Below are 27,208 nucleotides of genomic sequence, written 5' to 3' on the forward strand. Positions count from 1 at the left end.
AACATGAACAGTTATTCTCATAAATCAGAAGCAGAGCTGTGCAAAACAGTTTCACCCTGAGTCCAGAGAAATTTGCTGCATGTACATCACTGCTTATTCAACTACTTTTGATCAACAGAGGAGTTCGCCCCCTGATTTCTCAGCGCTATAAACTGACACAGGGTCCATTAAATACCGACTTATTTCTAATACCTGACCTAAAACTTCTCCAAGTGAATCCTATTAAGACAAGACAATGATGATGTTAAAAGATAGGCCCTAATAATATCTGAATGAGATATCCTCTGATCAATAGCAACTGAAGCCAGAGTAGAACATGGCCATTAACTCTACCCAAGTCATTTTAGTCACTCGATGCAAACAGGACCATCCTCTCATTAAGCTCTAAAGCATTGCAGTGGTTGTTGTGCACACTTTATTTCCAGCCTCACGTCCACCTTCACTTCGGACATTGTGTTGCTTAAATCACACTGTTATTTATATACATTTTCCAGCATGATTCAATCGCTTCTAGGTCAAACATGTCGGTACAGTTGCCTCAGAAACTGTCAGCATTCACACGTCACCATGAATACTCGCACACGGTCTTACCTTCATATACGGCTTTGAAGCCCTGCGCACTGACGGCAAAGTCTGTGGTAAACCACAAGGCCAATATAGATCCACTGCTGACTATAGGGGAGGGCAGCATGAATCCTGACAACCTGAAAAACACAAAGACATTTTTTTTTAAAGAGAGAGACAAACTCTGAAACACAGTAAGACAGTTGACTCTTGACTTCTGAAAGCAAAGAATGGGGCAACATCACATCTGAAAACCTGAAACACTCGGTGTCTGTTGGAAAACTTCTGCAGTGCACTTTAGCCACAGAGAGTGAGCACGCTGCCAAGCCTGAAAAATAAATAAGTATGTGACAGAGTGAAATACAATGTTGATGTGGTGGTTAAGACCCCCAGCCCCGTTGCCCATAAAGATTCCTGCTGGCCTGAGATCAGATTCCTTTTAAGACTTTCTCGTTTGTGTTTTCCCCACTCTGCTATTCCTGGTTTCCCACTGTCTTCTCCACTGTAGAAAACAAACAGTGAAGGGAGAGATTTTCCAAGACTAAAAATGAATCTTTGATACACCACTGACCAACCGAACCAAACCATATCGAAAGCACAGACACTTAAAACGATCTAATTGACAAAAAAAGCATATTGTGATTTATACTACACTAACATGTGATTGGAAAAGTCAGTTGTTGTGGTGAGCTGTTGATTACACTGCAGCTCATGCTGAAACAGCCTTTTGAGGCTTCATTTAGAGGAGGTGGTTAAATGATGAGGTTCCTAAGGGACCGAGCATCATAAAACTGAAAGAGTTGGAATTGAATGAGATGTTCTGATTACTACAGCGAAGCGAAAAAATCTGGATAAAAAACTGTTTCGTTTTTTTGTGTATATAATGATGAAATAGCTGTCTTTTACTTTTGAGTGTGTCTGAAAGAGGACAAATTATAATGCAGTGTTAAAGTAGCTCTTGATATATCCAGGTCAGGTGAACAATGACTGGGGGACAAGTTTGGACCCAATCAATTTTCCTCAGTTCACAGTGTGCAACATATACAACAAAGAAAAGTGAGAGGAGACAAGACCGAAGGGAATTTGAATGGATAGAAAATAAATGCATTAAATCAGGATTCAAGTGCTAACATAATCAAAACAGTGACAACAATTACTCTATGCCATTTTTTTAACGGAACACACTTTTAATCAAAGGTCAGCTAGGTCATTATAGTTTATGTGTTTTTGTAGCACAAAGAAATGTGCTGATGGATTTGAGAAAGGAGAAAAGAGACAGATATAAAAGAATCTGAAGCTAGAAGAAGAAAAGTGGACAGACTAAATAGACAGTAAAAGAGGAAGCCACTTAACTGCAAAGCAAAACAGACGACAGTGAAAACAGAGAGCAGTGAAAAATGAAAAAGTGTAATTCTCTGGCCTCAGAGCAAGGACACAAAGGACAGACATGAACAGATGAAGGGAGCATATGAAAAGTGACAAACAGAAAGAGAGATGGAGGGAGGAGAGAGGCGGCGGAAGAAATGGAGATGCAAGGTTTGTGATGAGACGAGCCACAAGGAGAAATGAAGTTTTTCCTCTTCTAAGTGTAAATGAGATTTTAGTCACAATAGTGTCTGGCACCATATTTTATTCATTTTTTTTCATTCAATTGTTGAGCCAGTAATCACACTTTGAGGTTATTTTGGTAGTCAGACATTTTTTTGAGGTGATGCATTCAGGTCCTTGGTGGTAGGCTGATCAAACACTGTGTGCAGTTCACACTAGTAGAGGACAAGGTCACGCAAACAGTTTTACAGTGATCAAACTTAAAATTGTCATTATACAGTATGTATCATATATTTGTATAATGTAATATAAAAAGAGTATTTTTTGTCAGCAAGTTATTAACAGTTAACATTAACTCATTAGGCAGATGCTTTTACCCAAAGTGAGGAACTGCACTGCAGCTTCAGTGCAGTAGCAGAACTGAGTCCTACTTCTTTTCCATATGTGAAAGGAGATCAGGTAAAGACATGCACCAAAAGTGTATAGTAGTACAGTATGTGCTTGTTAGGCAGGTAAGGGTGTTAAAGGTGTTAGGAGTGGAGGCGCTCAGGGTCATTCTGAACCATCTGTAAGTGTTTCACTAGGCGTGAAGGGATTCCCACCAGAGGGGGATTCCAGTAGTGGAGGTGAGAGAAATCCATGGCCTAGCTAGAGCCCACAGTCAGGTACAGCCTGATTTTTATGACGGTGAATAATGCCATATCTTGATGGAGAGACTAATTGGCTGGGGAGTAGGAGTTCAGTCTTAGAGAGGACACATTTTACACTTCAAAACTAACTTGTACACTCGTCCTTGATGTTTAAATTCAGCTTAGTATCTGCCCCCTCTTCATGAGGGGATGTAACGGCCAATAGTCCATTTCATTATATCTTTTGCAGAGTTATAAAATTAACACTCCCAGCCACGGGTGACATCACATACATCCTGTATAGGTTTCACACATGTATTTACATTTTGCATGTGTGAAATTTACCACACACGTATGACATTCATGTGTGTTATTTCTGTTAGTGAGTGGAACACCAGCTATTCCTCTCTACTCAGATCATTTCTTATTTTGCTTTTTCTCAAACAATATTCAGTTCAGTGAAGTTGTGTGCACTGTATGCTACAATGGTGTTCACTAGATTGCCTGATTCATGATCAGAGGTTTATGTTGACTATGTCAAAATGGAATAAAAGAGAAGAAACAAAATAATAAGTTCATCAGCACATTCAATTCAGAAGCTAAAATTACATAATTTTCAGTTGCTGCCCCATGTAAACACAGTTCAGCTTATTATGTTTTGGCTGAACATTGTTGTGTTCATGGATGTCATAGCACCACAAAGCTACTCTTGTCCCACTGCCGATTGTGTATACTGGCATTCTGGCACTACAGTAAAGGTAAAGCTACCTGTGTTTCCCTATGGCAAAACTAACACACGATAACTGGACAAGTTCATGCTGTTACGTGCTGTTTGGCTTTTACTTGTCCTAATTCTTGTTAGCTTAGTTCACGTTTACTTAAAATGCTTTTTGACCCATCTTGTTGATTTTGAGCTTTTATCACATACCATGATTCTTTAGATAGTGTGGGATTGGCATTTCTTTTGTTGGTAGTGTGACATTGTCTACTTTTACAGACTGTGTGTGCTGCATTTTCAGTGCACCTTCAATTTTCTCGACCAGAGAGAGAATTGCCTGGTCACAGGCTACAATAAATCACCCTGGTGGCCCACAGGGGACAGCCGTCGCATTCTCACATGAATATTTCACCAGTCAACAAACAAAATGTGAACAAAGTGAAATGGGCATAACTAATTATTGGGAGCAAGCTTTGCTATTTCATTTTTAATTTCATGGGTGCATGAACTTTTCAAGGCCGTTTGTGCTCTCGGTCAAGGTTAAATTTGGATACCCATGGGAGATTTATAGAGAGGCTGGCTGGTACATGATGGACTTCTATTGATCAAACAGGTACTGGCTGCACTATGGCTGCTACTGAAAACAGACATAGACCTGTTTCTTTGCGTCTTCAACAAGCTGTGTTGTATTGACCTAGATGAAAATTTAGCTCAAACAAGTTTATTAATGAATTATGTATTGATTGGAAAAAACATGTTCCATTAAAAATGTCCATATATACACATCTTAATGTTATTAATCATTATTAGCAGTGGGACATCTACAGTCTTGGAGAAAATACTGTACATACCCAAACACGAGGGTCACGGTCCCTTTTCTCTTTCAGTCAAATGGGAATAAAATGGTGCATTGATTTGTGTCTGAAATGGAGTGACCAAGAGACAGATGAGAACACACACACACACACACAGACACACACGCATGCACGCACGCAGCCAAGATTGTCAGTCAGTTAGTCAGTCAGGTAATGAGCAGTAATCGCCTGGCTGTCACTGTACTGATGGACTGACATGATTCTATATCCCTGTCTAGCTCTGCTTCTCTCTCTCTTTCCATCCATCTCTCCTCCCGCTCTCTCTCCATCTTGCTTTTCCCTCCCAATCAAGCCGCAGCGCGCTGATCCCACGGCTCTTTGACATTTACACAAAAATAAGCGAGCCGGGTTTAGAGTATGTGACCGTTTATCCAGTCGGTCAACTGTCCAACCAGTCAACCAGCTTATGTAATCAGACAGCCACTCAGTGATTCCAGCCAGCCAGCTTTACAGTCAACCAACCAACCAGGCCGCTCGCCTGTGTGCCTTTCTGTTACTTCACCCATCTGTCTGACTGCTCATCTGTATCTGCCTGTTTAACAGTCTGTCTCTTGCTCTGCCTGCCAGTCCATCAGACTGTCGGCTTGTCTCGCGTTGACAGACCCTTATGCGCTAAGATTACTGTTGAGTTTGGATAGTAGTACAGTAATATGGCATTGGAAAAAAGCATCGGTGCTATTTTTATTATCATCACATGACCACACTTCCACAGAATAGATCGGGAAAAAAAGAACTTGGCATAAGTGTAAACGAGTTAGTCCCTCAAAAGATTACAGCTGGTGGAGTTTGGCAGCATTTCACATTTGTACAATATGATAACGGAGACCCATGAGATCTTGGTAAAGATGTATGTTTGATTTTCATGAACAAAGTGACAGCTGGAGAGTACAGCTGGGAATACTTCAAATTTGACATCCCTAACCTGAAATCTGTGAACCTCAAGATATGTGTTCAACACCTCCACATCCAGCTGTGGCCCAAACATGACCACTGAATAATCAGTGTGTTCAGGAAAACAGCGGAGCACAACGTGAGGTGCGAGGAAAAACCAAAAATAGAGTTAGTGAGATGTCTGTGTGAAAAGACTCAGTGACAGCAGTAATGGCTTGCAGCAAAACTCTCCCTACAGGTGACCACAACCACATTTCAGCGCCACTGCACATTTATTAACAAAAATACCTGATATACTTAGAAAGGCCCTTGGAAATGTAGTGCTGTGTGACGATGGATGCAAATGTGGCACAAACATAGAGCCCAGTTATGGTACAGACTTGTTACAACAGCGTTTACAGATGGAATAGTTAGGTTTGTTTTTTCATTATGTATTGTCACACATACTGATAAATTGCTGCACACCTCTAGACAAATTTCATCTTAACTCATTGAGTGCCGCGCTCCTTTCCAAAGTTTTAGTCAAGTGTACCGGCAATTTAGACGATTTTTGTAGAGCCACAGTGTATTCTATATTATTGCCACCAACACATACTGTGGCTCATTTGTTTGTGCCTGTCGCTCTTCTGACACTTGCATTTCTGGATCAAAGGGCTCGTGTAAGATAAATATATACAACAATTGTTGTTCTATTCACAAAACCACCATCGGGGGCCGGGGGGGCGCCACTAAACAACAATAACACAGACGCACCGTGCCGTGTCACAGCCTCTCGCCGCGGAATGTGATGGTCTCTCAGCCAAAAGCAGGTCGGGAACACCGGTCCCACCGGTGGTCGCGGTCCTTCTGTGGTACGGGTCGGTGCCGGCGGCCTGGTTTGGCCCAGAGACCATCACATTTTACCGCGGGAGGACCTTGGGGAGGACACGGTGTTGCTCCAGATGAAGACCGGGCGGGACTGTCGGCTGAGAGCTTCCTGTTTCGGCTCCGAGCTGCTGGAGCCTCGCGGGTGAGAGCAGAGCAGCTGCGCTGCATCCACATGCATAACTCCGTTTGCAAAAGCCGAGTTATGATAAAAACTTCCAGATCATGAGCTGTCATGAGTTTTTGATCGTCATCTATTTTCAGAGTCCCCAAATTTACACGTAAGGTGTGTTAAAGTGTCTAGTTTCATAATTTAAAAAAAAAGGAAAAAACAAGAAATCTCGTTTTTGGCACTCAATGCATGGGAACGAAAAACGAGAAATTACGTGGTTGGCACTCAATAGTTAAGTAATTTACACTAATCTTACGTAATGTTAGCCTAGAAATCTAGACGCACCCTAGCGGCAGCAAATATATTTGCTCAGTAGGTGGGTCTAGAAACGAGCCATAGGAACTTTTTGAGTCTCGAACACCGTCTCGAACACCAATCACAGCGCTCTATCTGTTTAGAGAGTCGTTGGGCGGGCTTAACGCGATGGCGACATACATTTTAATTGGCTTGTCAGGCTAACGTCATCCTGCTCTTTGCTCTGATTAGTCGTAGCGCTACCCTATTGCGTGCAGAGGCAGTTTGAAAGACAGCCTTCATCCCGGCCCCTGGATTGAGCCGAGGTCTACCGGTCGTTGCCAGACTATACATGTTAATGATATAGTCTGGCTTGTCAGGCTAACGTAATGTCCCTCCTTATCTGAAAATGTACGCATGTAGATCAAAGCCTGACAACCTTCAGCATGCCCTTGCAGTCGTTCACTAAGTAGAAAATTTCAAAAACCTTCACATTTTTTGTGTTGGTTCAAACAGCTTTCTGAAGCTCACTGTAAGTCAACCATTGTATTAAAGATATATGCAGAGTACACAGACCTGATGTTTTGTTTGACATCTATACGCTCTAATGTCATCTCTCCAAACATGAAATAACCAGGGAGGGAGTGGGGAATGGCGGTGGCAACTACTCTCCTGAGGAGAAGGTAGACTTAAAGTGAGGCTTTCAAATGCTTTGGGAGTTTGTTGAGTGATGTGATACTGACGGCTGAAGAACACATCATGATTAGAAGTGTTTTAGAGCTATAATTTGCAGTGTGAGGAGTATGTTATGTGAATAAATGTATTACTTAGTAGGAAAAAACCTTTGTCCTTACTCTCAATTTGTCATAAAGCAATACAGGTGGCTTAACTTATTTTATGAATAGTAGATTTGATAAGAGGCTGGTGGTCTTCATTTGTTTGAATACAGTACACTAAATTACTGCAGGACTGAACTATTGATATTTAAATGTTGATTGCTTGTCTTTTTCAAGGATTCATGTTGATATTGATCAGTGCTAACACCTAATCAAGACCGATGTTGGCAGTCTGGGAATTTTAACACCTCACAGTTAAGGGGAAAGAAACAAAACAATTATAGCTTTAAAATCTCCCAGACATCAGGGAAAATCCTGACAGAGCAAGTGAAGAAAAGACATATTTAGTGACCGTTTAATGTGTTTCACTGAGGCGCTTGACCTCCAACTGCTCTGGTGAAGCAGGAACAATAGATGGCTGTGATGGGGCAAAATGAAGTGGAAAAAAAAAAGATCATATTTCAACTACTCATGTCAAAGCAAAACTTTCCAGTGACTCACCATGACTGCAGCAGGGTGCTCTCAAAACCTAAAAAATATATTCTTTCTAGGCTGTGGACTTTGATTTTTATACATTGTAAGCACCCCAGCTCCTAAACAAAATATGACTCAGCCTCACTTTCTAATGTAACTTTGATGGTGAATCACAACACTGTGCTACCATTGTAAAACTGGAGCTTGAATTTTATCATATGCACCCTGTAAAATCTGTGACCTTTAGATAAAACCCATTCATCTGATGTAAAACAACATTGGTGTCCAATGGGAAAACAAGACTCCTTTCTTCTTCGCAGGAAAGTTGACTATTCTGAGAGATAGCAGTAATTTCTATCTTTGGTTCCTCATATATCTACTGGCTGTGACATCTAGAAAAACAACCTGTCACACACAAACCAGAGACGAGACCAATGTAAACCCATAAAACAAATATTACTATTTTCCACCACAGTCTTGCAGAGCATTTGGCTTCTTCTTGCCAACACAAGATACACCTTACACTTGTACAGTAGATGTATGTCCCTGGCTGAAACAATTTGTTCCAACCCGTCATTCGTGGAGTGTAATCCATTTTTTCTCTCTTTTTTTTTTTTACTCTGTCTGGGCGAACACTAGTCTATCAGTGACAGCACAGCTCGGGGTAAAGTGGATAGAAAAGGAGTGTTTGTTAAGGGGGAAAATGACAGAGAGAGAGTGATGGAAAAGGAAAGAAAGAAATGTAGTGAACATTTGATGGAAGAAATGTTGAGAAGGTTAACATGCTAAAAAACAACAATCAACCAGACTCTTTTAGCAGGGAAGATGTTTTGTAACATAAAACAGCAGAAAAGTGGCAGAAAATAGGATGAAGGCACAGACAGTGTTATTATGTAGGATTTTTTTGGGGAGATTTGGGTTAAATTATAGGCTTGGCTGGCAGTGTTTTCTGTACAGGCTGTAGACAGTATAAAGAGGGTAAAACAGTGGTGGTGTAAATCTCTGACAACACGGCTGTGAATTTGGGGAATTTTGTGAGGCCAGACAGTGATACCCGAAACAGCCAGAGCTTTTTTTTTTTTCCTCCATGCACTGCTTAAGTAGAAAAAAAGAGTAGGCTACACCCTAAGGCAAGACAGGCATTTTTCTTTTTTTTTTCTTTTTTCTGTGTTTTAACACTTATACATAATACTTCAGTCATCTGAAATCCTTGTAACTCCAACTTTCAAACCCCACTGGATGATTTTTTTTTCCAAACGCACAGAGCCTAAATTAAACACGAGGCGGTTGGCGTTTTGGAAATGAGGTTTAAAGCCAACAGTGACAATTTGAAAAACAAAATAACGAGGTAAGTGTCTTATTTTATACCCACATTATGTGGAGCAGTTAAAGAAGATATTAAGTTGTATTTATGGATAATTGGTTCCCTGGCTTAATTGCAGACCGCTGGCTATGGAACAATTTGACAGTCTACCCAAGGCTAGCCACTGTAGCCTTAAGCTAACATTGTTAAATAGTACTTTTAAAGACTGGTTTTAAAAGTATTACTGAGATGTTTAATGTTGTTTCTTGTATTTGTTTTTGGAAGGGACGAGGAGAGAAGAGAAGAGAAGAGAAGAGAAGAGAAGAGAAGAGAAGAGAAGAGAAGAGAAGAGAAGAGAAGCTGACAAACAGACTTACAAACTTACTCTGAAGAGGAATTACAGATGCTTTGCCTCTTAAGAGTGCGTGCTACCCACTGAGATACAGTCATCCTCACCAACGGGAGAAAAACACAGGAAGTGAGAGGCACACAACAACTCACACAGATGTGGCACCACTGCAGCGTTGTGAGGAGCTGAGTGCCTTGCTAAAGGGCTTGTTGACAATGGGTGGCATTTGATGTGTGCAATACGAGGGCAAGAACCCCACTGGTTCTCCGGTGTCCTCAAGCGACACCTTGCTGTGCCTTCCCCTCATATTCAACCAGGAACCCCACCCACCCCGACAGGGACTGTCAGGCTGTCTCTCTACCAGAGCATGATTCTCTGCAGAGGTCTGTGTGTGTTTGTGTAAGCTAACGTGTGCACACAGGTGTGAAACTGAAACAGTTTAAAATAAACAACACACTAATCAATCGTAAAATGTCTCCACACACTAACTGTCAAGATCACCAGAAAAGCTATTATTGAAATTGGAGATAATGAAGAGGACAATCTACAGTATTTTGATGTGGGTTTTTTTCATCTCACAAACAAGGATGGGCACTTTCCATTAGGGTTTTCTATTAGCCTGCATTATGACAGTGTTAAAGTCAAGGTCAAAATCAAATGTGGATATTTTACATCAAACTATATTCTTCAAAATCTTGAAAGATGGTTGCAAAACTAGCCTTTTATCGAATGTTTGCTGTGCTGACAATGAGTTGAAGGTACATTTATCTAGAGTGGAGCATGACAGCAGCATTTACTTTGCTTCAAACTTACTTGTCAGAAAATTCACATCATCAAGTATTTCCAGTAGCTGTGATTTGCAGTATGCTAATGCAGGAAATCATCATATACTGTATTAGTCTTTCTTGTCATACATACATTTGGTACAAATCACATCCCCGCTTAAATTCTGCCTCGGTATCTTTTTTTGTTCTTCCTTGATGTGCAATTTATTCTATTTTCAATTATTATGATCATATCACAATATGCAAATCGCATTGCATTTTTATTATTTGGGGGGAAAAAAAGTCACCATGATTTTAGGTCACAATAGGTCCCAAAAAGAAAACTCACAAAGTCCCAGAGGGACCAATTTGTCTGAGCTGTGTTAAGGAACACAAGCAGGACAGCAGGATATTGTGAGTAGGGAGCTGGCATCAAGCCACATCTCAATTGGTCTTAGACCGGTGTTTTTCTAACTGTGAATCTGGCACCAACATGGGTCACTGGTTGCTTCAAGTGGACTTTAACAAGATGATGTTTTATTGAATGGGGATCTCAGGTTGAAACAATGAGGTTGTGAAGGGGTTCCCATGTGATGAAAGCACTGATTTGCTACTTGATGGGAAGTTAAGGGAGAGCATATAGTCAGTGGACCATAAACAGAGGAGCCGCTTCCAGTTACCATTTGTCCGATATGAACCCTGCTGTTGACCAAGATATTTTGATCAGCCATCACAAGAAATAAAATGCTTTTGCTTGGAACGAAAGTTCATCCTTGACCTGCAAAGCAACAGGGTCCATGGCAAATACTCCACAACCCTAAACAAAACTGTGGAATTTTCACTTATCATAATCTGAAGGCATACCAAGTTCAAATGTGCCAACAGAGGTTTAACTGCACTTTAGAAAAGCCCATTGTGCCTGGCGGCAGCAGCATCAGCGAGTGTTTGTGGGTATGCAGGCTGCTGGCTTTGAGCCAACACTCTGGGTCCTTGGGACTAAAGTACTTTCACTTTCTGGTTAAAAAAGAAAAAAGAAAAGAATATAGTTGATTTAGTGAGTCATGAGGACACTGAGATTTAAATTGCTGACCATGTAATTGTAACATTTCCCTCATTTCCAACCAGTTCTTTACTGTATACAATGTAATGAAGGGCAAGAAGGAAACAATAGAAACCAAATGATATTGAAGAGTCTATCCATCTCCGAAACTCTATCAAACTCATGTATTGTGTGTATACAAACTACTGGTGCACGTTGCAATGGTGGAAAACTAAAATGAAAACTGGCCCAAAGCCTGACATTGGCTCTTTTCCATCTGTAATGTGGGACACTTGGAACAAAACCAAAAAAAGCAAAAAGTTGTGAATGTGAGTTATGGATATAAGCCAGACATAGGGGCTCTTGGCAAATCTGCTTACCCATTAGAAAAAAAACAAAACAAAACAAAAAAACAAAGATAGAAAGATTGTGATTAAATAATCAGGATTATGGAGATGCATCTCCCATGGCTGTAACAGAATAACTGCCAACAATTGTGTATCAGCACTTAGTTTATTTGTTTATTTTGTAGCAATGAAGAGCCAATGATAAATTATATACTATTATAACTGTTCTAAAGAAGAAAAAAGTACAGATGTTCTAAAGAAAATAATAATAACTGTCCAGATATTTTTGGCGTAAGGCTGCATATTGGATAAAATGCAGAACTAAAGTACTGTGTAACACCAACCCAAATGTATTCATCTGTTTGCCTTGCAATAATTTAGGCTGAGACTAGACAGATTGCTGCAGTGTTCCATTGTTGAAGATGTATTTAATAGTACTACAACCACTGCACATTGTTTTGGCATTTGATAGTCCCTCAAACCCGTGGACTTGAATTAACATGGTCACACAGTTTTTTTTTCTGAAACCCGCAGCAGCATAGTAATCTTTAGTGTGACATAGACACACATTTCACACTCTTATACTCTCACCACAGATTTGCTATAACTAGCTTTGAGAACAAAGTAGACAATGCACGCAGCAAGAAGTGTCAGGGCCCCATGGGTCCAACAGAGCGGGGCCAAAGATATTCTCAAAAATAATATACTAATAGTCATCAGGTCTGGTTAATTTTCATTTGACAGTTAACATCAAAACAAAATGATCCTGAACAAACAGTTGCTTTAGTGACCACAAAAAGCTGTTGTTCGTGTCCTTTCTGGGCCCATGACGGTGTAGGCATTACAGTGACTATTTACCTAACACTGGAGCTGGAGAAGATACCAGCTCAGTCTTCACCATTATGTACAGCATGTCTACATTTACAGGTAAAAGTCCAGCTCACTCTCACATGCCTTGTCCTGACAAGCCGTGTCCTCTGTGAAGAGACCATTCTTTTTGCTGAAGCATGCAAAAACTTAGACGAGCGACACGGGCCTGACAATCAAATTCCGCCTTAATGTCCATGGAGAAGGAATTTGTGATGACTTTGAAGGGAAATTGTGAGTTGCACGACACAGACTGCAACCACTTAACCTCAAAGGTCAGGATGATGCATTGCACACTGTTTTGTAGTTATACATTAAAGGGTACTTTATTTAAAATCTGAATCACTAGTGCCACTTACTGTATATGTTCAGGTTTAGTTTGGAAAAGTACCAATCTAATAATAATGTTTTTATCTTATTAACAATACTGCTTGTTTGTAGTGGTGTTTCAAACTCCACGATCACTGTTTACTGTCCATGGTCCTGAAGTGTGCACTTTGTGTGCATGTTGTCACGATGTGAGGGCCAACATGAAATTGTGTTGGTTTTATGTGGAGACCTTTTGTCACCATATTCAGTGCACATACACATTGGATGATGATTTCTGTGAGGAGAATTTGCATTTTTCTTGAGAAATTAGCAGCTTTTGTTGTTGTGGTGGTGATGATAACTCCCACTCATTGATTTTTTACTTGTTGTTTGTTTCAGTGCTGCATCTTAATTTTTGCTTCAACGCTGGAATTGTCATAGGTAACACTTTCACTATTATAGGAGAGGACACCGTTAAGCACGGCTGCTAATTTGCTTTATTCCCATGAGGGACGTGGGGTCAGAGGGGCCGTGCTTTCAGATACGCATCTTCAAATACACAAAGTCACAAGCACACACACATTCTCACGCAAAACTAGTGAAGCAGAATAGTGTGAACACAGGTATTGACATAAGAAATTATTAATGCAGACATGCTATGACGCACACACAAACACACATACTGCTCCATTTGTAATGAAATATTATTATCACATATAATATCATAAAATGTAATAAGACAAGACCACGTCACATTAACCAGCACACATACACATCATTACCCAACACAGACACTTCAAGTGGCCTAATTTAAATACTATTAGTGAGCAAACATTAACATGTATGTAATGCATATCATGACACACAGTCTGGACATGTATGTATTAGATATACAGTACATACATTACCCTCTCTGGTGTGTGTGTGTGTGTGTGTGTGGGTTTCGCGTGTTTGCATTGTTTTCTGAGTGTATGTGTAGTGAGTGTGTGTATTGTTTTGTGCGTGTGAATGTGTGTGTTTGACCACATTGAAAAGCGTATAATCCGGCGCTATGGGCAATATCAACAGAGAAAACCACTGGGCTAAAGTAGGGCAAGCTTCCCTTTAAAACACACACATACAAACACTCATGCATGCGCGTGCACACACACACAAACACATACTTACATACACGCACGCACACACACCCCTAACACAAACACTGCATCACCAATCCACTGTGGGGGAGAAAAGCATTATTTGACAAACCATTAAAACTGATTCTCTATGCTTCTGAGAGACAGTGAGAGAGAGAAGGGGAGAAAAGGAGAGAAGGGGCGGATTAGAGAGAGGAAGCGAGAATTAGGAGGACCCCCCACCCCCTCCTCCTCCTCCTTCATTTCCTTTTCTACACCCTCTCTCTCCCCATCTCATTCCCCCCCTCCTCTCTCTGTCAGGTTTTGTTTAGTAGCCCATGACATGTGTCCTCTATATGCTTGCATGTGTGTGTGTGTGTGTGTGTGTGTGCGTGCGTCACATCAGTGCGGTAACTGAAAGATTTCTGACAAGGTGTGAACATTAAAAGCTTCTACAGTCACATACACCCACAGGCCTGAGGGAAGGGCACCTTCACACACACACACACACACACACACACACACACACACACACACACACACACACACACACACACACACACACACACACACACACACACACACACACACCTCAATGCACTCAAGCATATACACATACGTTACACACATGCATATACACTCTCCCTCTCGCACACACGCAGACGTACACACAACAAGACGAAGTTAATGTGCAGCTCATCATCTGACCAAACTCTATGACCCAGCTGCAACACTGAACTCAAACCGGGACTCTGGCTTGTGTTTAGTTGTACAAGCTCACCAGTACAACTGACAACTGGAAATGAGTAAAACCAGCGACAGCGATATTCTACCATAATAGTGAAACACTGACTTTTCCCCTCACTGTAACTACAGCTACTGTCTCCATGCCTCCAATGATAAGTGAGAATTCAGAACAGAGCTCCTTGTCCTTAATTAGAGCACCGTTTACACCATTATCTCATTTTTGCTATTATACTTGTTGGGGGGAGGGTATCCATTCGGCCATTTATAGCTGTTTTAATGGGTCTGCATACGATCTCGAGAATAATATTACTGACTGAATCAACAGTCATACATCATTGCATGTGCTTCCTGCATGTACAGTCTGCTTTGATTCCGTTGCATTTACTGTAGTGTTTTATTGTTTGGCTGTTCATTATGCTGCAGATTAGAAATTAAAGACTGAGGATGTTTTCAAACTTGCTCTCTCGCTCTAACTCTCTCTCACATAAACACACACACACGTTCTCTTATAAGGATGTATTTGGTAATCATAACACAGGAGTTAATGATAATGTATATGCATATTTACGTACTGAGTAAAAAATACTACCTTATATAAATAATTTCACCAAATTAGTGATACAGTATTACCAGTTGAATAAAAATAAAAACAGTTCAATTAGCGCCAAAGTAAAACACGCGGTTTCTTGCTGAGCTCATTCTCTGCGGTATAAAACATGACTGACATGAGAGAATTCCCCCTCCTTCACATCCTTACTCATCCTTGTTTGATTGATTGCCACCCTTCTGTTGCTGCTGTAATCCTTCACTGTGCTGTCCAACCGAGAGAGGGAAGCTGGGCAGGAGAGATGCCTGTGTCTCGTGAGGCTTAAATTCCCAATTATTGGAGATTTGGATTCATACAATCCTTTACATGCAAGGATATAACGTTGTCACTGTGGATTTTATTATGTCATTTTCTTTAGCATTGAGCAGAGGCAGACACAGACTGTTTTAAAACCGCCTCCCACTCAAAAATGTGTTTTCCTTTTTGTTGCTTGGATGTCTGACCCTCACTGTGCAGAATGATGTATGTGAAAAGTATAATATGAGAAGGCTGTTTTCACATTTGCCTGCAATGGCAGAGAGAGAATAAGGAGGAGTAATTATAAAAACACAGTTTTCCTTTAAAAAAAAAGAAAAACACACACACACAGACCTTCATGCTGTTTGTCTTAAAACATGCCAGCAAGCTTCATTAACTCTTCAAAACAAGTTAGCACCAGGTAAGAGTTAAGTGTGGAGGTGGCTGAGGTCACAGATGGTGTCCTCAAAGTGTGTCAGGAGTATGTGCTAAAACAAAAGAAGGGGCAGGGCTGGGCTTTGAAAGGCAACAATCTCAGCCCCAGTTGAAGAGAATAATAAGTTATTTTTATGTTGGCGGGAAGTAAAAGACTTCCTTATTACCCCTTCATACAGTAGTACTCAAAGTAATCCACTGCTAAAATGACAAAAACCTGAACACACAATAGACCCTGGTAAAATGACTGTGTGTCAAGCTGTGGTGATGGCTGCTATGAGAAATCAGCTCTGCTTGGATCCTGACAACGACTCAACATTAGTCAGTGTTATCATGATTCAGGCGTTCAGACCTTAAAAATGACTCAGGCGGTCAGATCCTACGCACAGCTTCTAACATTTAACACTGATAGATAACAGAAACAAGGGAAAAGCCAATTAAGCATCTATCTATCCATCTATCTATCTTGCTTTCTCACTGCTCTTTCCCCCGTTTTCTTTACCTATCGCATGAATCTGTGTTTTTAGCAACAGAATCCATCGGATTATGTTCAGATTTGATCACATTTTATCAGCAGAGCTATGGGGAATCAATGGATCAAATAGTCTTTCCACTCTCCAACATCTCCTCAAATCATCTGCACTTGCTTCCCCTTTATTCAACTTCACACACTCGTAGTTTGTCTCTCCCCTTGTATCATCTCTCTTGCCCTCTTCTCCTTTTCTTTTGCTCTCTCTTTCCTTGTCTCACTCCTGTCATCATCACCATACTGCCATTTTCTCTTCTCCTTTCCATCGTCTCCGACATTCAGTAGCGTCCTTTCCTTTTTTCCTTTTTCTAAATACATGCGGCCAGGGACAGGTTCAGGCAGGCAAGATAAAGAGATAAAATCAGAAAAAAAGGAGAGTGTGACAAATGAATCGGCATAGAGAATCAAGGCATAGAGAGAGAAGGAGTGCTCTCACACATTTTTTGACTGAGTGAGAGCTGTAAAGTGACAGTTTGTGCTTTTTGTTATTCAGCAGATGGGACCAGACTCCACACACACGCACCGCTCTCACCACAATATACTGTACCTCACTTTCACACTTATTTGATAATCTTTATCTGAAACCTAAAGCTAAATATATACTTCCATATTTAAGACGGAAAATCTAAAAAAGAGCTACCGAAGGTCTTTGTTTGGGCGACAGACGTTCACATTCCCATTATAACACACCTATATTACGGAAAATGAAAAAGGCGCTTGTGGTGAAGGAATCATTACATGTGGTTTTCAGAATCTGATCATATACATACTGTACATATAATATTATTAATATTATAAGTGCCATTCTTTAGAGAGAGGTTAGCTTACTACAGGCCTTTACTTAAACAGTTTTTCACGCCACCGTCACTAAGAAATTTCACACAAGTACAAGTGAACATCAAAACAAAATGTTTTTCTCTTAATCCTGGTCCTAATCCAAATCTAAACCCAGATACTTAATGTGAAATGTACCTGTTTTTAATTTTCAAGCAAAATAAGATCAAGCATGCCAATTAAAAAATACTCAAAAAGATGCTTAATGGTGCTTAAGACTGGTAAGTAACACCTGTGTTCATCTGTCCTCTCTCAGCTCATTTCTCTCTCATTAAAGCGTCTCAGGCAGAGACACTTCAGAGCAACAGGGGGAAATACCGAAAGTCTTGTTATGGCCCATCATGTCCTCAAAATATTTTTTCAAGACCCAGTTTGTTTTTTGAGAACACAGTGAGCTTTTCCTCGCCCTCTTATTATTCTCTCTGTCTTCTCTTTCCATCACTATACTTGACATTATCTTTCTTCAGTCAGCCATCTGTCAGTTGCCCTCTCTCTAATGCCCTCTCTCATATATTTCCGTCTTTTCTCACACACACACACACACACACACACACGCACACCCACTCACATGCACACTATACTGTCATGCCAGAATAAGTGGGGGTATACACAATATTATAAGCAATATTTCCATATTCATGAAGTAGAAATCAGTATTCCCTAAAGACATCTTTCTGACTCATTTTTCACTCTGTGTGCATTTATGTGACATTTTCCATTTTAAAAATCTCAGTGTTTAACACACCACAATGTTTCTCTCTTTTTACCTCATCATCTCTTCTCTTTTGTTGTCTCTTCTGAATCCCTCAGTCCTCTTATTTCCATTCTCCTGCTCTTTTCTCCGTTCCCGCTCCTCCTCCCTTTTCCAAGGAAACTGGCCCAAATTTCTTTGAAATTTAAATCGGATTGAAACGTAAACATTTGTTCTGTAAACTCCAAAGTCAGTTTCATGATATGAATTCTGCGCTAACGGGGTAAAAGAGGCAGAGGGAGAGGACGGCAAGGAAGAGAGATTCTTTAGAAACTTTTGAAATACAAAATACACACGATGTGAGGCGTGAGGGAAAACTGTGATTCTAGGTGTGTCTTAGTGGCAAATCGCTCTGACACTAATCTGCCAGCTGTCAGTCTCCCATCACATCTAGCCTTCGGTTGCTATAGTAACCTTGTGGTCCACAGCGGGGAGAAAAAAAAAGTTATTATGAATTCAAAATCAGGCCAGGTGCTGTGCTGTGCCGCAATTGGCTACAGGGCTAAAATATGCAAAGCATGCTGAGTCATTGGCTGATATAAGACTTAGTTCAGGTTTTTTGGGAAACTGTACAATTTTTTATATATTTTTTTGCAAACTCAAAGAGAGACAAACTCATGGATGCCTTTTCATGTCTCTGTGAGTAGTTTGATGTATGTCCACTGGTGAGATTATTTAGTTCAAGTCACGGAAGTGAAGATAAAGTCCTCTTACAGGTAAGTACACTTTCTCCAGCACTGAGATTTTTCACAAATACATGCTAAATCCTACCAGATATATATTTTTTTCTACTCTTCAGATGTGAGCAGGTAGTGGACAGCATTGTTGTGTATTTGTCTATGTATTCTTCAAGTGTGTGCGTTGTTAAAATGTGCACATATACAATCAGGATGGTTAAAAACTGGAAAAACAAATGTTGAGCTGAACTCATCATGCCCTACTATAATTAACATGGTATCTTTTTAAGAAAACCTCACAAATTAGCAGAGAGAAAAAAAAACACAACAAACAACACAACTTCAACACCTACTCACACGCACAAGTGTGGACACATACACTCACACACAACAGTACAGTAGCAACCGCACAAATCAGCCTTCCAATTATCCACAATACTGGCAGCCCACATAAGCACAGTTGACATTTAAATACTCCCACCATGTTGTCCTCCACGGTCCCCAAACATTAATAAATATGACAATATCTAAGAATTGAACCTTCATAGGAAACAAAAATGTGAAAGGCAGAAAAATAATATCAAATCAAACTTTGTTCATGACAATCAAGCCTGGTTGTTTATCCTATCTGTGAAGGAGTTTGAGGCAACATGATGTACGAGCATTGAGCCAGATGGATGAAAATTAATCCCTTTGAAAAAAGGTCTCCTCAGAGTAACTTTGAAAAGAAACCTTGAGGAGTCACGTGATATACAGTAGAGCAAAAGTTGAATTTGCTAAAAATGTTATATAGGTAAGCTATTTTAAGGCTGGGATACATTTTGCTGCACGTCTACAGTCCCACTGCTTCAGCACTTTTCAGATTGTATCAAATCAACCACACCCACACATTGCATCCTCCAAATGTAATATGAGTGAGATAACCACACGAGACATTGTTTAAGAGCGACCAGTCAACACACTGGATGCATTCACTGGCTGTCACCCACGGCATCAGTATCTGCACACAGCATTGCAGTGAAGATTCGCAGCCACAGGTTTCTTACATCTCCCCAATTCTCACCAAAAGACAGGCCAGTTGTGGTTGCATGCATGTCTGGCTGACCAACCCAGCACGTAAATAAGATAACGTGGATGTTTCTGAAGTGTGTCGACCACCTCCAGTCCCTGTGCCAAAACAAACATGTTCCAGACCAGAATTCCCCAAATCTTGGTGCTCTGCCAAGATTTAGGGAATTCTGGTCTGGAACATGTTTGTAAAATAAAAAAGCAGAACTGTCAGAATAACAGAGCAAATGTTTTAGAGAATATCTCCTCTCTCTCAAAACCACAAATTCTGTAGTATGGATTCTGTTTAGTTTACTGTAGGAAAAGTCATTCGGAGAGCATGCAAGATTTAAAAAGAAAATAGTGGTAATAACTACGAAGTAATGACTACTGAGTTCTCATGGGTAGGAAACTCAGTATGTTGATGGGAATCGCAGCTGGTGTAATAACATCGCAAGTCGGTCTTATATTCAGATGCTGAATTTTTTCCCAGTTGTTTTTGTTATTTCCCAAGCTCCCACTCTCATTGTGAAAAACCTCTTTCTTGCATCCCTGTAGTCCAACTGCACTGTGTGGAAGCACTTGTTTATCTGCATGCTCATGTGTGTGTGAAACGAGAAAAAGTTTCCAATCAGGGAAAAAGCTGCTGGTGGAAAACCACAGTGGGAGGCAGAAAACGATGCAGGAATGGAGAGAAAAACTGAACAAATGAAAGAGAGAAAGACTAAAAATGAAATGAGGAGTGGGTGAAATAGTGTATGAGTAAAACTGAAAATAAAGTAGCATTTTTTTTTCTGGTGAACCCACAGTGGGGAGGCAGACAGAGATACAGGAAGTCAGAAGGGAGGTTAACAGAAGAGTCGTATAGCAAAACAATGGAGAGGAGCTGGAGAGATGGATGGAAGGAAACAAACACTGCTCCGTCTCATCATGTTTTTTTCTGTCTGTTAGCAACACATGAATAAAACCAGCACCTCTGTCTCTATAGGAAATGAGATACAGGGGGTAAAAAATCACAAAAACCCTGCCTGCAAAGTTTTTTAATGAGTAAAAGACAAAAAAAAAACAACAATCATAAAAAAAATGTTAAAAATTGACCACGGTGAAAGACGTTTCTTTAGTCTACATTTTCATATTTGGAAAAATAAAATCCTTCTTTATTTTTTTAGATCTGGTAGCTACTTTTGGTTGGCCATTTAGCTAAAAGTTTTAAAGTGTGAAGCATGAAAAAAACTGTTATTTCCCAATGTATGAATAAAACGGAAAGCTAGAAAGTGGAGAGCATCATTTGGTTTTTGCCTCTGATATCAAAGCGCTCTCCTCTCTCTACTTTGATGTATCTGTGTGAAAAAAAAAAAAAAAAAAAGATTCTTTTGGAGGCATTTCAAACTCTGGCTTTTTACCAGCAAGCCTTTCCACCTTGATGTGTCTGAAACAAACAAACATTTTTTTCATCTGTATTTTCAGGAAGTGTAGATTCTATATAACCACTCAGCAAACGCCCGAAGGGGGGAAAACACAACAGGAGATTTTCTGGATAAGTGCCAGCTCAGATGTGCTGAAAATGACAGGCAGCCGGTTAGTCAGTCAACCAGTGTCGAACAGAGTGCCAGGGGCCGCATGTCTACATGCCTGCACACATTACATTTTATGATGTATGATGGTTTGAAATGCAAAATATAAATCTACATCTGTGCTGTAGGGGTACAGGGTTAGATAAGACCTGCTCCTTGTAACCTCTCACAATCAGGGTTTAAAAATCAGGGTCTTAAAGTTTAAAAATTCAAATTGCACTCATTATCTACTCACCCTCATGTCGACTAAGGGCTGGGAGAAGTTTCAGAGTTATCCGTCGCTTCTCTGAGTTACAGGGGGTCTCGGTGTAGCAGTGCATGTCCATATAACGGTTGCAAATGGATACCACTTTTCTTCGTAACAAAAAGACACACCAAAAAACATCCAAATACCTCCATGCTGCTCGTATGTAATGTCCGTCTTGTATTGAAGCCCCGAAATGCGAAATTGTTCCGAAAAAAATTTAATACGTCTATTTCAAGCTTGTTTGTAGCGGAAGCATGGAGGTATTTGGATGTTTTTGTGTGTGTCTTTTTGTTACGTAGAAAAGTGGTATCCATTTGCAACCGTTATATGGACATGCACTGCTACGCCAAGACCCCCTGTAACTCAGAGAAGCCACGGATAACTCTGAAACTTCTCCCAGCCCTTAGTCGACTTGAGGGTGAGTAATGAGTGCAATTTGAATTTTGGGTGAACTATCCCTTTAATCAACATATCTTAGGTGATACTTTAGCACTATCTCCATGTGGACATACAGTATGTGCCGTGATACAACCGTGATAATGTGCTTAAAATCAGTCACTGTTTGGGGTTACTACAGAACAGCTTATTCAGACTACAGGCATGTTACACAACAGCAGCCACATGCATATTATAATGAGGATGACTCGTAGCAGCAGAACCAATCATTTCATTGGATGGTATACTGTACATGTAGGCTGCCTTTCTATTTAACATTAGTTTTGGTTTATTTTCAAAATCTAACTTGTTAAAGTTATTTCTGTGTAATTAATAACATTAATCATTTTGATTCTGTTATTATATTTCACAATGCTTTGTGCTGGCTGTGAAATGTACAAAAGAGAGAGGTGAGGAGAGTGTAGCATGGCTACAGCTACAGAGTTTAAAGGATCACTTCACTCATTTTGAACTTTGACAACAGCTGTGACATTAAATATGAATGTGATGACAGCCCATTAAAAGTAGCACTGTCAAAAAAATCACATCGAACAAAACGAAGCGAAGCATTGAAACATTTAAGAGTCATTAATATTGAGGTAAATTCTCAGTTAGAGAAAGTCATGACTGTAACGAAGGAGCAGGCCTCATTATTTGAGGGTTTAACCTGTTGAAAAATTAATGCAGATTTTACTGTTTGTTTTGATTAAAAATTGGGGACTTAAAAAAAAAATCAATAATTCAGGAAACTAATAAATATAGTGAATGAAGTGAGGTGTACTGCTCTGCTTTTTCCCTTGCAGCTCTAATCCCAATCCCAAAAACTATCGACAGCAGCTACAGCCAGGCAATTAAAAACACAGCAGTAACAGACAAACAAATAACAAGAAACCTACCTGAAACTCCAAGGAACCACTAATGTTTCTCCATGAAACCTGATGTTTTTTGTTTGTGTTGTGCTCATTTCTACCAGTGAGATCAAATACTGGATCTCTGGGTGGTCGGCAACCACAAATTGTGGGTTTGTTTACCTTGTTTCAGTCTGGCAGCAGAAAACATAGAGATAGGTTTTGGGTGTGTGGAGACACGAGATAAAATTTAAAGAGGAACTACGTATGCAAGTCTAGTCGCTTTTCCACTGTTTTGCTAACCCTCCACCTGGCCATGTGCATTTGTTTACAACGAAGCCAGCGAAAAATCAATCCATGGAGCGGTGGATAACATTATATAACATATACGATGTTACGTGTGTAGCCTTAACTGTCATAAACAAAAGATTGTGGGTTACGGAGCACGTTTGTGTCGCAGTGCGCAGAGAGAAGAGCTGGGACACCGGGGCGGAGGCCAGGTACTACACTGATGTTGCAAAGTTGGTTTTCAGCCATGAGACGTGGAAGGCAGAGAGCCTCCATTCTCACTCGTAACAAGTCTCAAGTCATGTAGTTAACTATCACAATTACTCCAAAACTTTTTAAAGGTTCAGTGTGTAATAATTGTCAAGGTTTAATGGCAAAATCAAAATATACTTCCCATGAACATATTTGTATAAGTGTATATTCGCTATAAAATAAAATTTGGTTGGTTTCCATAGCCTTATAATTATTCTTGTATATATACATATAGCAAGGATCTTGCTTTACCTACTAAAAGTTTAAACGTGTATGCCATTACCAAGCTGATATTCACACTGAAGTATACAGCCAGTATCCCAGAATGCATTTCACACAAACCAGTAGCAAAGACTGGCGGGGATTTTACATAAAGCTGTTTCAGTGTTCGCTAATTAAACTGTTATAGGTCACTTTTTTAAGTTTTAACAATTTTCAAGACTTTAATGGTGAAGACTTGCAATTTTTGGTCCGTATATTGAAACAACAGCTAATTATAATATGACTTGATGATTTTTTAGATATCAGGTGATAAGGGACCTCTTTTTTTTATCTATTTATTTTTTTATACATGAACCAACTGCCTCATCTTCAAGCTCATTTTCACTGTTATTAACAATATTGTACTGTAGCCAAGAGGAAGGAAGCTGTCTGCATCCTCCAAGCCGTTTCAGTGAACTTACTCTTTAGTGGCTATGAATGGAAGCGTGAGGTGATGCATTGTTGTTTGCGTTCAGCCTTGTTTGTCACCTCCTGTACGAGGAGATAATTTCCTGCCAGCCCCCGTAAATAGGAGGAGAATATCATATGAGGAAGACTACACATGGATTGTCACACTGTATTTTCCTGAGAGACAGTGAATGACATCACTATGGGTGGCCGACGCTCATGGTGAACTATTCATCAGTGCATATGTCATTTAGATTAGTGTATCCAGTAGGCCTGTGCTTTGAATTGTGATGTTGATTTTTGTTGATGTCTGTGCTGTGTTGTTTCCTTTGTTTGGTGCCAGATCTCTTTTGGGAACCCATGGAGTTTTATTATTATTCTTTTTTTTTTTTTTTACGCATAACTTTCTTTTTTTCTTGTTGTCACTGCATTTTTCTCACTCTATTTTTGTATACTTTGCTTTAGTGCTCTATCCATGTGTGAACAACCTGAAGTAGGAACTCAGATGTTTCACTGAAGTGAAACTTCTGTGGCAAGGCCTAATCTGGATTCACGGTAAATTAAACGCTTTCTGCAGATGTCTGAGTAAATGTGACTGGAATTCAGTTTCACAGCAATGTCACCGACAGGGACATTCAAGCTTTTGTGCGTGCGTGTGGTTTTACATCCTGGTGGGGACTTAACCTGAATACACACTGACCCGTGGGGACTTGTGTCACTGTGGGGGCGAAAATTAAGATCCCCATGGGCAAAGATGGCTCTTTCAGTGTTGAGACTTGATGTTAGGTTTAGACTAGAGTAAGAGGTGGAGTTAGGTTAGGCATTCAAATGTGATTAAAGCAAGAGTAAGGAGTTAGGGAATACATTATGTCAATGAGTGGCGTGTGTGTATGTGTGTATGTGTGCATGTGTGCATGCACTGTGGACACAGGTGATCAAAATTCACGATTCCTGCAGACAACTTAAGCAAAGCTCAGCTTGATATCTGGCAACTGGCCCACAGTCTCCTCTATAAGCTCTCTCTCTCTCTCTCTCTCTCTCCTATCTTTCAGTGTACCTGTAACTTCCTCCTTCTATTGCTTCATGTCTCCTTCTGTATCCCCTCACCCCCTGCTGCGTCTCAGCAGTAACAGGTGTTTGGTGAGGCAGGGGGTCTGCGGATCTAAATGTTCTCATCAGTCCTATAGTCCGGCCCAACAGCTGAACTCAGCATCAGTCCACAGCCTGCTCCAGCGACCACAGCTCCTCCTGGTCATTTTCATTCTCGACAACAATGCACATTCATTTTTCTCCTGATAAAAAACTCCCAGCTACCTCAGACTCTGAGGTGTGACCTATTTGGTAAAAGCTATAGGGAAAAACAAAGGATTGTTAAGTTCACAACTGGTCGTATTTAGGTTTTGATTGATGGGGGGCCCTTTTTTTTTCCGAGTTAAAAAGTAAAAAAAAAAAGAAAAAAAAGAAAAAAAAGAAATACAACTATAAAGAGAAGTAGTGGTGAAACAATTAGGCCACACACTGGTCTGTCCACAATAAACTGGGTTTTGATCCCAGACTCTTCAAAGCTGTGGCATGGGGAGTGTTTGATAATTAAAACACAAGTCTCCTGTGCAGTATTCAGTTTAGTCCACATGGACAAAGATAACCATCTTGAAACCTAGTCAGCCACACAGCCGCATAGCGTTCAGTTCAAACAAACGAATAAACAACAGGATGAAAGAGTGATCAAAAAAGTGTATTCACATTCTTTGAGTCTCCAACCCTGTTCAACTCTTATCAAACTGCATTCAACTTTCTGATGTGCCGGTGACAAGTCGAAGCATCTTAGAGAATTATCAAGAATACAATAAGACACAGACAGACATACAGACAGAACTACCAACCGCACAGGGACTTAGTTCTACTAGCTTTAGCATCTTCCCTCTCTGTGTGTGTGTGTGTGTGTGTTACAGTCAGTCTCTGGTCCTATGTCTCTTTCTCTGCATGCTTCTGTCTCTTCTTCCTCCAGCAGTCCTACCTTCAACCCCCACCACACCCCTCTCTCTTCACTTCTCTCCCTCCTTCCCTAGCGGTAGTCCTGGATTAGTTCCATTGCCTGGTTATCTAGTGTTGGCCTACTTTTCTCAGAAAAGTCTGGTTTTTGCTCTGCAGTTAGCCGGGGTAGTCTCAGCTTGTGCCTGCGCGTGTGTGTGTGTGTTTGTGTATGTGTGTGCTATGTTGTAAATGTATTTGTTGATGATACTTGTAAACATTACTTACACAATGAAATTTCTCTTCCTCTTTCAATAGGCAGTCAGTAGAGGCTTTTAGTTGGACATTTATTCATCTATTTTTTTTATTTTGTGTGTGTTCTTACTGCACTACATGTATATAACGATCTCAATTAATGGTTAAATCCCTAGCAATGTTAAACATAAATCATTTTGGAAAAAAAAAAAGAATGAAAACAACTCTGTTAGTATCAACCGTGACAAAAATATATTTTTTTGTGATCTATTAGTACTACATATTATTCACTGTGTGTGTGTTCATTGTTGCATTCTTACACCAGTGGCTTAAATTTTCACTTTGAGCAGCACAGCTCTCTGCAGTGAATTCATGGTCAGACACAGGTTCAGTTGACCCGGCATTAAAAACACAGTAATGAAACATCACTCATAAAGGCCTGACGCCGTCATATTTTGATTACTTGGTCTTTCACTGGATGTTTTACTCCTCTATAAGTTCGTCTTATTTTATTTTTTGCAGATACAGCTGCAGTGCTGAAAATCAATAATTCCCCTTCAGACTTTCCCATTTTTCTTTTTCTTTAATCTCAGATCATACCTCAGTTTTTTTTTTCTTCCATGCATTTTAATCTATGAATTTATGTAAAATCTATGTAAATTTCTGACTTCCTAAAATCTTTGGAGATTTCCTTGGCAATATATTATCCCTTCCCTCGTTGCCATTGTCAAACTGCAGCAAACATACATGAATAAATAAACAAAAACACTATTAGCAGCTTAAAGTATCCAAAACATAAAATAACAGAAGCTGAGCTCAGAGGGGAGCACAGGGGAAAGAAGAGAGAAAGAAAGAAAGAAAGAAAGAAAGAAAGAAAGAAAGAAAGAAAGAAAGAAAGAAAGAAAGA

The 27,208-nt window shown here is 40.1% G+C and overlaps 1 protein-coding gene across 1 annotated transcript in view; it reads right to left on the reverse strand.

Moving 5' to 3' along the window:
• The window catches only part of LOC310984129 (CUB and sushi domain-containing protein 1-like), a gene marked incomplete at both ends in the record, with an annotated part of 396,452 nt that overhangs the window by 267,872 nt on the left and 101,372 nt on the right, over nucleotides 1-27,208 (reverse strand). Inside the window, one exon of the mRNA XM_083969256.1 lies at nucleotides 592-704. Within this exon, the coding sequence (XP_083825382.1) occupies nucleotides 592-704 (113 nt within the window). The remainder of the gene's footprint in view (nucleotides 1-591; nucleotides 705-27,208) is intronic.

Source organism: Trachurus trachurus (genome assembly GCF_905171665.1).
Source record: "Trachurus trachurus genome assembly, chromosome: 3".
Classification (NCBI taxonomy): Eukaryota; Metazoa; Chordata; class Actinopteri; order Carangiformes; family Carangidae; genus Trachurus; species Trachurus trachurus.